The sequence below is a fragment of the Amblyomma americanum genome, chromosome 1, assembly GCF_052857255.1.
Source record: "Amblyomma americanum isolate KBUSLIRL-KWMA chromosome 1, ASM5285725v1, whole genome shotgun sequence".
Taxonomy (NCBI): Eukaryota; Metazoa; Arthropoda; class Arachnida; order Ixodida; family Ixodidae; genus Amblyomma; species Amblyomma americanum.
This window is the reverse complement of record NC_135497.1, coordinates 499,843,953-499,857,144: the sequence shown is the minus strand read 5'-3', so window position 1 is coordinate 499,857,144 and position 13,192 is coordinate 499,843,953. Positions and strand designations below refer to the sequence as shown.

The window sequence follows — 13,192 nt, the reverse complement described above, 5'->3', positions numbered from 1 at the left end:
TGTGCTTTTGCTTCATTCTGGAAATTTATTGTATGGCAAATAAGATTTCATATGCATACGTCAACTTAGGGCCTGTGTATAGCTGTGGTCCAAGGAGAGGGCTGAGTCGGGCTGGTTGGTTCATTTTGAATGGTACGACGAAACAGCGCTGGCGGACGGGACGGAAGAGGAGACAGACACATGCGCTGGTGTCTGTCTCCTCTTCCATCCCGTCCGTCAGCGCTGCTTCGTCGTACCGTTCAGCTCTGGTTAATAGTCATCTGACTATATGGTTTACTTCTGAGCCTTGAATTGAAACTTTAACATCTCCAAAGACCAAAATAAATGGTGAGGGCAAGGGTCTTCTTCACATTGCTTCAATTCCCCCACCACCACACGGCTCAAGCACGAACCATGTCATGTGGACTGTCAAGGATTTTTAAACAGGATTTCTGAGCTCAATATTTCAAGTTGCAGATAAACACACCTCATGTTATTTGCACGCACTGCAAAGCAATGTTGCTGAAATATGAATTGTGTTTTGACAAAGAATATATTTGGCTGAAAATAAGACAGAGCCAAGGCAATAAAGAAAACAAGCACCATGGGTTGTCTGTTCCATACTAGTCCACCGCTGTGGTTAATGATGACCTGCAGCGCTGTCAGTACTTGCATTTAACCTGCATGTCTAACAAATTTTCCACTTCAATAGGAGCAGAACTAAGCAGGCATATTCAACTATAATAATAATGTAAGCGCAGATAGAGTGGTACATACCCGAATAAGCCCTAAAAAGGCTGGAATTGTCCATGGCGGTTGACAAACGGTGCCGGCCTTCCTTGATCGCGGTACAAGCTTCCGCCAAGCTCCCTAAAGGTCGGCTCTTAGGGCCCTTCCCAAGCGCTTCTTTTTATATAGCCACTGTAATGAACCACTTTTCCAGTAACGTCCTGCGCATGCGCAAAGCGTCCTCATCCGCCAATTTTGACGACTGAATTTTTGAATAGAAGAGGAGTTCGCTGAATGTGTTTTTCCCAATGTCCCCTCGGTGCGACAAACAACTGCACAATAATGGACCATTTGGAAAAATCTGTAAGTCAGCTTTCCGCAAGGCTTGTTTTCCAACCAAAAGTTCCCGTTCCGAGACGACATTCTCGCATTCTTTGTGCAATCGGGTTCCCCCTTCTGAGTAACTTCAGGAATATCGCTTCAGGAATATTGCGGATCGCTGAAATGCAGGCCAGAGTTCTTGCGAGAACTACTTCGTCGGGTTCGGGAACAGGATCTATCGTAACGCTTGCAAGACGCCGGTGCAAACGTAAACAAAGCGACCCCCGATAGATGCCTTCAACCGATGGTTCAACGTGCGGCGGCGGTAGCTTTCATTTCGGCAGCTGCTAGACCGCACCGCTAGCCGCCAGAAATCAGGGAGTGTCCATTTACGTCACGTTTCACGTCACTCCGTCCTGTGACGTCATAAGAGTTCTCAAGTTTGAATCAGAGCGGCGGGAAAAACTTTCTCAACTTCGAATCCAAATTTCTTTGAAATAAATGCATCTTTTGCTCCCGAAGAAGCGGCAACAAAGCCATGAAATGCCGAAATATCAGATTTTGCTAACAAAAAAAATTTGATACGGTTCTCCTCAGTGTTCCCAGTCAAAACGCACTACAGGATTCTAAGACAAAAAATTTCTGTAGTCTGTAGTCTTGTCGTATTTTGGGCATGTCTTGTGTAGTCTGTCTTGTCTTTTGTAGTCCTGTCTTCTGTAGTCTGTCTTGTCTTTTATAGTCTGTCTTTTGTAGTTTGTCCTCTCTTTTGTAGTCTGTCTTGACTTCTGTAGTCTGTCTTGACTTCTGTAGTCTGTCTTGACTTCTGTAGTCTGTCTTGTCTTCTGGAGTCTGTCTTGTCTTCTGTAGTGTGTCTTGTCTTCTGTAGTGTGTCTTGTGTAGTGCTCGTACACTGTGTAACAGCCGTTACTGTCACCTGTCAATTAACACAGGATTTGTGTTCTGGAGTACGCTATGCACAAAAATGCACAGCTTGTTAATGGTCGCCTGTCAACACAAGTGTTGTGCATTCCAGAGTAATTCGTGCACAAAACCACTAGAATTGAAATGAAAATGATCAATATTTATTTACTGTTTCGTGCTTTTTTTTCGAGCTTGCTGATGCATGCTGTCCAGCGTTGTCCTGGCCGCAGGTTCCTAGATACATCGCCCATGAGCCAAGAAAAACGGTTTTTCTCTTGGCTGAAAAAAAAACAAAAAAGAGATCACCGCTGCTACCTGCGCAAAAAAAATGTGAAAGCGTTGACGCCTCCTCGACACTGGTCGCCTTTTAAATTTGGCGCCATGGTTGTTTTCTCGTTGACTTGATTGGTTATCAATTAACTCTTATTTTACCCTCACTTCATCCCAGCAACGATTTCGAGTTTTCAAATTTTCCTCCATAGATCGTTCCTGCCCACTCACTGAATACTTGCCCAGTCTAATCACGCATTCATTGCCTTTCGCTTCTCAATAATTACCTAATTGCCTCTAATTTATCATTCTTTTTCCTATCTCCTAGTTAAGTATAGGAAACTTATCACTGGTCACGTGATTGCTCATTTCGAGTTTTCAAACTTGGCGCCAAGCTTTGGCTTTGTCCATACTTCCAGTTTTTCAAACTTGGCACTACGCTGTAGCTCCTACTTTCAGCGTTTTCAAATTTTGCGGCACTTTTTCTCTGGCCCAGCCACTTTTTGGACGTTTTTGGCTGCAAATAATTATCTAATTATGAAATTTTTTTTTCGAGCAGCATCCTCACATCATCCTCTGCCAATTACACAACCAATCATATGACGCTATCTCTTCTGAGTTGCCCACAACTGCTGCGGACACGATCCCCGGCAACATAGCCTAGTACACTCACTTTATTCAAAATGTTGTAATACTGAACAAGGCTTATGACTGGCCGAGTTGGTACTGACTCACCTTAAAACCAGCCAGAACACACAAGAAGACATGAGCTCAAGAGGCGGGACTAACAAAAATTTATTGAAGATTTTGATTATTTGATTTGTGAGGGTTTAACGTCCCAAAGCGACTCGGGCTATAAGGGACGCCGTAGTGGATGGCTCCAGAAATTTCGACCACCTGGGGTTCTTTAGCGTGCACTGACAACGCACACTACACGGGCCTCTAAAATTTCGCCTCCATTGAAATTTGACTGGTGCGGCCAGGATCGAACCTGCGTCTTTTGGGACAGCAGCCGAGCGCCATAACCACTGAGCCACTGCGGCGGCATCATTGAAGGAAAGCCGCAAAAGAAGACCCGCAAAGAGATACAAGCACACAATAACCCAAAGCAATGAAAGGGCGAAGTGCAATCAAAGGTCACTGGCATACTAATGAATCATCTAAAAAAGCAAATTCCTTACAGTGAAGGTTTTTCGATGGCTTAGCCACACGTGTCCTTAGCCTTACCGATGTAGTAAGCCTCAACTATCTACCGACAGATTTATCCCTTCCATAAACCACTGATGTGTCGTGGAAATTAGGCATGCAAAGAGACAGGTCATCCTCAGATTTGCATTCACAAGATTTAGCGTGCAGTGCCAGATTAGAATTTGCCTTCCCCCTATAGAGTGAAAGTGCTCAGTCAGGTGCAAATTCAGATATCTGCCCGTCTGCCCATATTAGTTGCAGCCATAAGGCAGTGGAATGCAATATACTCCATTACTTTGCAAGTGGTGAACCTTTTTTTGTGACACTGTCCATTGTGGACAAGTACCCAGTTTTATCAAGCCTTTTTGATGGCGGCGCAAAGGCCTCCTGTCTTGCACTTCGTTGTTAAGACAACAGCAGCATTACGCTTTCCCGCGACTTTCTTGAGACTGTGAAATACTGTGCAGGTAAGGTGTATCAGCATCATCGGAGTATCTGCTCCTTACCCTCGAGCGAGTGAAAACATACTATGACCGGTTGTTGAGATGGGCAAGTGGGAACCCAGCTGCTTGGAAACCTGCTACAAGAATGCGTCCTCAGCAGTGATGGCATGACTTATCTAAAGCTGATGTCATGCACACGATTGCACACCCATCAAGTGTTTCCATGTTTACTGACCTTAACCAGCGACAAATACACCTCTTCACCATCCTTCCCCAATGAGTGGTCCGACTCGTAGCTAAAAAGAGCCTTCCCCGATCTTTAGCTGTAGCCCCGACAAACATATTCGTCCACAAAGCGCAAGTCTGCATCACGAAACTGCTAACGGTTCTGTTTAGACAATTCTGATGTAAAAGACAGGCCTTGACTGCATGCCTTAAGGACTCCTAAAACATCTTGTGCCAACTGATCTGAGCCTTCTATGTCCAGAAAAATTACAGTCATGAACATAACGAAATGCTACTATGACAAGGTCTTCCAAACAGGCCTCCAATGCCTTATCGACTTTAGACAAAAAAAAATGTTGCTGAGCAAAGGTACGACCTGCGTGTAAATACCGCCCTGCCAACTGACAAATACGGATTTGCAGTAAAAGGACAACAGCCCCAAGAAGCCAGCAACCGAAATCACGCAATCATCTGTAAAAGCGTGTTCATTGTTCACCCTGATGCAGTTTGCACATGCCTCAGAGGTCTATCATATGACAATGAATAGTGCAGGCCCTCCATGTCAATGCTCACTGCAGAGCACCTGCCCAGGTTGCTGTCCACAAGAAACTAGAACTCCACAGAACTCCACTTTTGTGAGTTGGCAAGGCGGTATTTACATCAGAAATCAGGCATATGCAGAGGGTCCCAGGTTGCACTGTTCCTCCGCGACATTCTTCTGTCCAGAGTCGATACCGCATCAAAGCCCTGTTTGGAAGGCATCGGCATAGTAGCATTTCATTATGTTGATAGCTACCTAATTTGTTTTGCACAAGAGGGCTCAGATAAGTTGGCACAAGACGTTTTAGAAATCTTTAGGCATGTGGTCAAAGCCTATCTTTTACGTCTGAATTTCACTAAGCATAACCGTTTGTAGCTTCTTGACTTAGACCTGCACTTTGCGGACGACCACATATGTTGGCGCCAAAGCCCAAGATCAGGAAGCCTCTTAGCTACGAGTTGAACCACTCGAGGCTGGTGAAGGACAGGTTGGCAATCACATGCATCACGACCGCTTTATGAAAGTCATGCCATCACAGTGCTTAGAATGCATTCTCGGAGCAGGTTTCCAAGCCAATGGCACCTGGGTTCCCACTTGCCCATCTTGCGCACCTGTCAGAGTGTGCTTTTACTCTCTCGAGGGAACGGAACACCGTTCACATGATGCTGACGTAGTTGAGCAGCACAAAAAGACGGGCTCTATACCTTACATCCACGCTATTTCGCACCATTTCAAGAAAGTTACACCAAAGTATGATGTTGTTGTTGTCTTGACCGCTGAAAGTAAGGTAGGAGCCCTTTGCTTCTTCGTTCAAACTAGGCTTGATACAACTGCGGGTAATCGTCCGCTATGCACAGTGGCAGATAAAAAATGTTCACCACTTGCAAAAGTAAAGTTTTTTTTGCATTCCACTGCCTCGTAGCTGAAACTACTATGGGCAGACAAGCAGATATCTGAATGTGCGCCTGGCTGAGAACACTTTCACTGTATAGAGAGGAAGGCGAATTTTCACCTGACACTGCACGTTCAAACTCGTGAATGCAATCGGAGGACGACCTTTCTCTTTGCACGCCTGGTTTCTGTGGCACATCAGTGGTTTTGGGAAGTGATAAATCTGTCCTGACATAGTTGAGGCTTACTACATCAGTAAGGCTAAAAACAAGTGCCTGGCTAAACCGTCGGTGAACCTTCACTGTAAGGAATTAGTTCTTTAGATGGTTTACTAGTACATCAGTGCCTTTCGGTTATTTTTTGCCCTCTCACTGCTTTGGGGTCTTGCATGCTTGAATCTCTTTGCAGGTCTTCTTTTGCCACTTTCCTTCAATAAAATTTCAGTTGTTAGACCAGCCTCATCTTGTGCTCATCTCTTCTCCTGTTTTGTGTCTTCCGGCTGGTTTTAAGATGTAATACTGAAGGCCGAAAGAAAGCCATTTTAGAGTCAAGTGCACTTATAATGGCCACAGCTATAATGAATGTTCATTCATTACAAACAATAGTGCTTACTTCATTAATTTATGCATGAAGTATATGACACTGCATCAAAATAAAAAAAGGACTAAGCCTCTAACCCTCATGGCCAAACTGCAGTTACAGCAAACGAAAAGACACCATAAACATGCCCCACATGCAAAAGCTTGCACTACAGGCCAATGCAGAAATAAGGTCAGATTATTTCCCAAACTGCATGACACTGCCACGCAAAGTAAAGATTGTGACAGGCAATAAAGGAGCAACAAAAAAGCAAACTGTAGGTAGCAGCCAATTTCATGCAGACAAGCTACAAGGTCAGGCCAACATAGATGTGGAAGAAATTTGAAAAAAAAGCCAAAACAAGCACATAATAATTTTTAAGGTTCTCACAGCCCTTTAAATGGCAAATACTTTTCTGAAAAAACATAACAGAAGCGGAAATTTTTTTTCGGAAATCAATTTTTTTCATGAACTTCATTATTCTTGAAGCATGGGCGGGCATAGAGTAGTCAGATTAGTGCATGCGTTCCTAAGCAATGCCATGCCAAAAACTGTACTTACAGAAAAAGCTTGCCTTACTGAGTGAATACCACTGACCATCCACTAATTTCCCAGCCTGCTCCAGGTCCCTGGCAAAAATCACACGCAACTTGGTGGCTTGCACAACTTCCATGTGACTCTTGGTCTTTAGCTGGAAAAAAATTGAGGGATCAGTGAGATATAAAATTTTACATGCATTGCTTTGTTTCAATGACCAACTAAGAAAGAAACAGCGGTTTCTGTGAGCGCAACTATTTTTTCACACAAGCTTTCTACAGTAAACCACGTTTATCGCGACCTAATTCACACTGACTTGCTGCACGGTCCCAGCACTACTGTGTATAGCTCTATGGTTTCAAATGCTTTGTTAGCTCTGAGCCCTTGGGCTTGCACTCGTTAATGCAGAAAACCTCGGGAAGGCCAACCAGAGCTTCGAGCTTTAAGCCATAGGTATTCAGAAGCTCAGTGGTCTGTGGGAGAACTTTTGGCTTGGTGACACAGTAGCAAATGCTGCTCCAGCTACTTTCACTCCATTGCAAAAAACTCGCACAGCAGAGACCTGTCCTCCATTTTGCATTGCAGAAACAATCACTGAAATTCAAAGCACGCATACTAAATGCACACCTACCTTCCAACACAGCTTCATAATAATGGGTATAATTATTGGAATGAAATACCAGTCAGTACATGTAGTTTTCAGTTTATCCAAAAATTATAAGCAACCGACAAACAATAAACATTAAAAGAGAAATAAAATAACCAGAATTGTTTAAAAAATCTGAAAGAAGAATTATGTGACATCCACTACACTCCAGAAGAGGAAGGTTCCGGGCTAGTTGGTAATACATTTAAGGGAGGAAACAGCGCAATGAAACACGGACACACGAAGAACGGACACACACGAGCGCTGACTCACAACTGAAATTTATTTTGAAGAAAAGATGCTTAAATAGGAGACATGCGAGGGTGCTTAACAGGGCTGCTGCAGCGATAACCGCCAATCAGTGTGGTCGCGTTACAAAATTTCAAAAACAGCAACGAAAAAAGTAAGTGATAAAAAACGGTGTAAAGGGCCGCAAAAAGGTGGTCAGGTGACAGTAACAATAACAAAACCAATGGGGTGGGGGAGCATTAAAACCATGAGGGACACAGATGTGAAAATACAGGTGAAACATAAAAATGAAAGACGTACAAACTTTAAAAGCATGCCCAAAAAGGGTGGGGGGGAGATAAAAGCGTTAAAATCATGCGACGCAGCGAAGGATAAAACAAGATAAAGGCACTACCAACAAGGGATCACAGAATCATTAGGCTATAGGTTGCACAAGAAAACTTAAGTGTTCATCAGGCCACCCAGAAAATTTAGCTCTTTTTCCGACAAGGAGAGGGATGCAGTGCTCACGCATTGTTCACCAGCTTGATGAATTTGGAGGGCTTCTAGGATTTCCCTCGTCAACCTATCTCGTCCTCGGCCGATAGTGGTGCAGCGATTAAAGTCAGGGGTGCAGATTCTTTCAGTGTCGTCTTCTGTGATTTTGCACTTCTTACAGTGCTTAGCCAGGTGCCCAGAAATTGCTATACTATTTGCGTTGTTTTGATGTTCTTGTAGGCGGATATTGATGCACCTTCCCGTTTGACCGATGTACCTCTTCCCGCATGACACTGGGATGGAGTAAATTATTTCTAAATCACAGGGGACATGTTGATCAGAGTGTGCCACCGTACACCCTCGGGTTTCCGGCGGGTTATTCACTTTGGAACAGAGGGCAGAAAGCTTGTTGGGAGCCGTGAAGACGACATCCACGCCGGCGCGCTGTGCGACTTTCTTTAGACGATGGCCGATGGTGTGGAGGTAGGGCATTGCCACAAAATTTCTGCGTTTATCGTTTGAAGCAGCAGGTCCGAGGTGTGGCCGGGGCTTCTTGATCATGGAGCCGGCTACTGATACAAGCAGATGCAAAGGGTAGCCTGCCGACAGCAGGCTACCCTTTGCATCTGCTTGTATCAGTAGACAGTAGGCTACCCTTTGCATCTACTTGTATCAGTAGCCGGCTCCATGATCAAGAAGCCCCGGCCACACCTCGGACCTGTTGCTTCAAACGATAAACGCAGAAATTTTGTGGCAATGCCCTACCTCCACACCATCGGCCATCGTCTAAAGAAAGTCGCACAGCGCGCCGGCGTGGATGTCGTCTTCACGGCTCCCAACAAGCTTTCCGCCCTCTATTCCAAAGTGAATAACCCGCCGGAAACCCGAGGGTGTAGGGTGCCACACTCTGATCAACACGTCCCCTGTGATTTAGAAATAATTTACTCCATCCCAGTGTCATGCGGGAAGAGGTACATCGGTCAAACGGGAAGGTGCATCAATATCTGCCTACAAGAACATCAAAACAACGTAAATAGTATAGCAATTTCTGGGCACCTGGCTAAGCACTGTAAGAAGTGCAAAATCACAGAAGACGACACTGAAAGAATCTGCACCCCTGACTTTAATCGCTGCACCACTATCGGCCGAGGACGAGATAGGTTGACGAGGGAAATCCTAGAAGCCCTCCAAATTCATCAAGCTGGTGAACAATGCGTGAGCACTGCATCCCTCTCCTTGTCGGAAAAAGAGCTAAATTTTCTGGGTGGCCTGATGAACACTTAAGTTTTCTTGTGCAACCTATAGCCTAATGATTCTGTGATCCCTTGTTGGTAGTGCCTTTATCTTGTTTTATCCTTCGCTGCGTCTTAAGATTTTAACACTTTTATCTCCCCCCCCCCTTTTTGGGCACGCTTTTAAAGCTTGTACGTCTTTCATTTTTATGTTTCACCTGTATTTTCACATCTGTGTCCCTCATGGTTTTAATGCTCCCCCCCCCCCATTGGTCTTGTTATTGTTACTGTCACCTGACCACCTTTTTGCGGCCCTTTACACCGTTTTTTATCACTTACTTCTTTCGTTGCTGTTTTTGAAATATTGTGACGCGACCACACTGATTGGCGGTTATCGCTGCAGCGGCCCTGTTAAGCACCCTCGCATGTCTCCTATTTAATCATCTTTTCTTCAAAATAAATTTCAGTTGTGAGTCAGCGCTCGTGTGTGTCCGTTCTTCGTGTGTCCGTGTTTCATTGCGCTGTTTCCTCCCTTAAACTACACTCCAGCAGTTCTTTGCCTTTGTGCACCTTCAAACCACACTTTCTTACAGGCACATTTGCACAGAAATTCGGTTGAACCTGATCTTTAAGAATCTTTTTTGATGCAACAGTAGGGAGAAACCAGGTTTTACCCAAAAACGAAGCGCCCTACACATTGCATCGCAAGCCTAGATGGTGCACTTGAGTCACCTCTTATGCTTATGCAAGAAACAGGAACAGAGATCTCTTGACTAAATCAAAAAAAGAGGAAGTGCAATGCATGTGTAATGCAGAGAAGATATAAGCAATACCACACTAAAACACTGGGAGGATTCCAAGAGTAGGTGAATGCATGAATGGGTGGCAATCAGATGGCTAAATGAGATTAGGAAATTTGAGGAAAATGGGTGGTAGCATGTGGCACAGGACACAGTTACCTAAAATGAACTAGAGAACCATTGTTATGCACTAATTTTAACAGCACATTCGCATGACAGACAAAATCACAACTTCAGGAACAGACTGAGCATCATGCAACTCAATGTCAATCACCATTGCAAATGGCACCAGCACCGCAGACTGCACATGAGGAAAATTAGACATATTTTTGCTCTCAACTTTGAGCAGCAGTCAGCTGCGCTTTTAGGAGCAAAGCTCTAAAGTACGGCAACATTAGCACTTTGTTTTACTGACATGAGGGTGCTTGTGAACGTGCAAGTCCCATGTTTGTTTTACACCAAATGTGTTAATTGTGAGGTATGTTTAACTAAAGAGGGGCATCTAACATGGGCATCAGCTCTTCATTACTTCCCTTCTATATCCCTCCCTTATATCACGGTTCAAGTGTCCACCAAAATGTGAGACAGTTACTGTTACATTTCCTTGAATTTTCCTTCAACTAATTTTAAATTTTTAAAGTATAAAGCTTTAAGAAGGTAGAGGTACAAACCGTGCAGTATAACCATATGCTATGGCAATAAACCAGCAATAAATCTGTGCTGACAGCAGCTTGCCCAGTGCATTGCAAGGATGCTATATCATACAAGGATTGGTGTCATCGTGCAATGTTACATTACTGACTGACAATTTGGTCTCTGTATCAGAAATACTGGTAAACCATCATTGTAGAGCACAATGTTTTTAAAGGGATAAATGAACATATAGGTCCTTTTCGAGGACACATATGCATACCAGGAAACAGGAGTGCAATGTCAAAGCACGTTTATGTTAACAGCAGCTGCGTCAAGAGCTACATCAGCGACTATATTTTGTACAAGTCTACAGTTCCGGTAATTATAAGCTGAGGCACTGCTGTGAAGTGCATGTAGAGTTTCATGCATTTCTAAACCTAGCTGCAAGCCTATATTGAAAATATTTTTCTAAATAGGCAGGTAAGATATGCATCACTGAAAAAGAATAACTACCATGAACGGATCAGGAGGGATGACACAGCCGAAGGCAGGAAGCACGCATGGCCCAATAGATGCTGGCCGCTGGCAACTGCAAATAAATACATCAAGAGCAACAGCTGTCAGTGGCTGTAGCCATGTCATGAATGACAAGAGAGGAAATCATCTACTGCTTTAAAAACTAAACTTAGACGTAATTAAGTAAATAAAAACTAATTAGCTAGCCCATGACAAAACAAATGAACAGATTTTATGTAATGCACCCATATACATTCTTTGAGAAGAGTCACAATGACTGTTATAACCACACTGAAAGATGAGCTGGCTGAAATACCGCACACCAATTTGAATATAGGATGTGCAGGTTTTCATTAATTCCTATCATGGTGCCTTGCACCAATGTCTAGGTATTAAATTGAAAGTTGCAACCAGTCTGCCTTTGTTAAATGAGAAGAGAGAATTGAAAAAAGCATGCCTTCACTAGCAGGAAGCTTGATACCTCACAGCACAGCTTGGCATCATAGAAAAATTGCTAGCGCATTTAACAAATCTGCATACAATTAAAAGCTGCACAAATTTGTCGACTGGCAATGCAAGTAAAGGCAAGAGAAACAAAAAATACCAAAGAACACTCGTGAGTGCGGCGAAGGGAGGTCTGTGGGTAGGATCCCGTGCCTCGGAAGAGTTCCGAGCTCGGAGAGTCGCCGGCACCACAGCTGATGGCACGCAACCAAGAATAAATAACAAAGCGAAAATAAGTAACAAAAAAACCATCGACAATGGCGAACGACTTGAATGCGGGCCGCAAAAGCGAGGGATATAGCAAAAAGGTAGAAATCCTAAATAATTGTGCAGTTGCATCTCCGACAGCTCGCAGTGCTCAGAAGGAGAGGAAGCATCAAAGTTTACAGCTCAGGAGAAGCAAGATTGATCTAACTTTGACATAACACTGCCTCAAATCCTGTTCCACTGGGGAAGCACAGACAAGTTTACAAAGGACAAGGCGATGAATATGAACTAGCCTTTCGCATGCGATCACTGTCTCAAAATTTAGTATGACGCATATTAAGGCACAAGCACTAATCCGATGAGTACTAACCCTGAGCAAAATAGTGCGGTGTCTGATCGCAGCTGGCCAAGCGCGAGCGCTCCGCCGCGCGGCACTTCTCGCTCATCGTCTTCTACGCAGTGCAAATCCATGCTTTTGCACCGAGTGTCGAAGCGCTAGCAAGCGAAAGCGTAACTCTGTTGTGATATCTGGTGCCATTTTTATTTACCACGGAACGCGAGTAATAAATGCACATACAGACAATGAGAACAACACTTGTCATGCAGGATATAGGCCCTGCTTTTTTGGCGCCGCATTGTAGCTGCGGCAACCGCAGGCGGACTGCCTCCACTCACATCCCTATTTAGCCGCATACAAATAGCGCGTGTGAATACAGATCATTAGCAAAGAAACGCAGAGCGGGACTCACCGGCCATGCGATTCATCCAGGCTTAGTAAAACGGCGCAGGAGTCTTCGTTCCCCTAACAGATGAAAACACGTCGCAGCACTCTTTCTTCATGGCTTACCCGTTGAAACTCGCCAATGTTGACAGGCCGAAATCCTGGCCGTTGGCTTCCAAAACACACTCCTGCTCACCTTCCTATTGAATGAGTTCTTCACACGTGTCCACCGTACAAGTATTCAAGCAATGCCTCAAAGAGGCAAATAATACAAAACACAACGTATCGGTTGCGCTGCGATGGCGCCGACGGCTGCGCTTTCGTGTCGGTGAAAATTTGCAACCGACAAAAAAAATTAGTTTTTTAAACCATGAATACTTATATTATCTTCACAACAAAGACATTGCAATTATTTTAAATTATTTTTATATTATTTAAGAATACTAAAGCGCTTTCAGTTACTTTTTCTGGTATGTGGTTTGTAGAAGCTGCGATCCTGTGATCCCCTGAAGTGACCCGGATGCCTAGCAGACGACGGAGCAGACGACGGTGTTGACAGAATGCAATTTCGTTTTATGCCAGA

General features: G+C 44.1%; 1 protein-coding gene across 2 annotated transcripts; it reads right to left on the bottom strand.

The window, feature by feature from the left end:
• Nucleotides 1-6,350: 6,350 nt before the first annotated feature.
• On the bottom strand, nt 6,351-12,659 carry LOC144105559 (uncharacterized). 2 transcript variants are annotated; one of them, XM_077638681.1, is made up of 4 exons: nt 12,638-12,659; nt 11,782-11,875; nt 11,175-11,250; nt 6,351-6,778 (listed from the first exon to the last, which is right to left on the bottom strand). In XM_077638681.1, exons 1-4 carry the CDS (start codon nt 12,651-12,653, stop codon nt 6,617-6,619), a joined length of 348 nt encoding a protein of 115 aa, XP_077494807.1. In that variant the 5' UTR covers nt 12,654-12,659; the 3' UTR covers nt 6,351-6,616. The 2 variants fall into 2 exon arrangements, 1 of the variants encoding a protein (XP_077494807.1); XR_013308828.1 differs by having other exon boundaries at nt 6,657-6,778; nt 11,790-11,875; nt 12,638-12,652.
• Between the last annotated feature and the right edge of the window lie 533 nt (nt 12,660-13,192).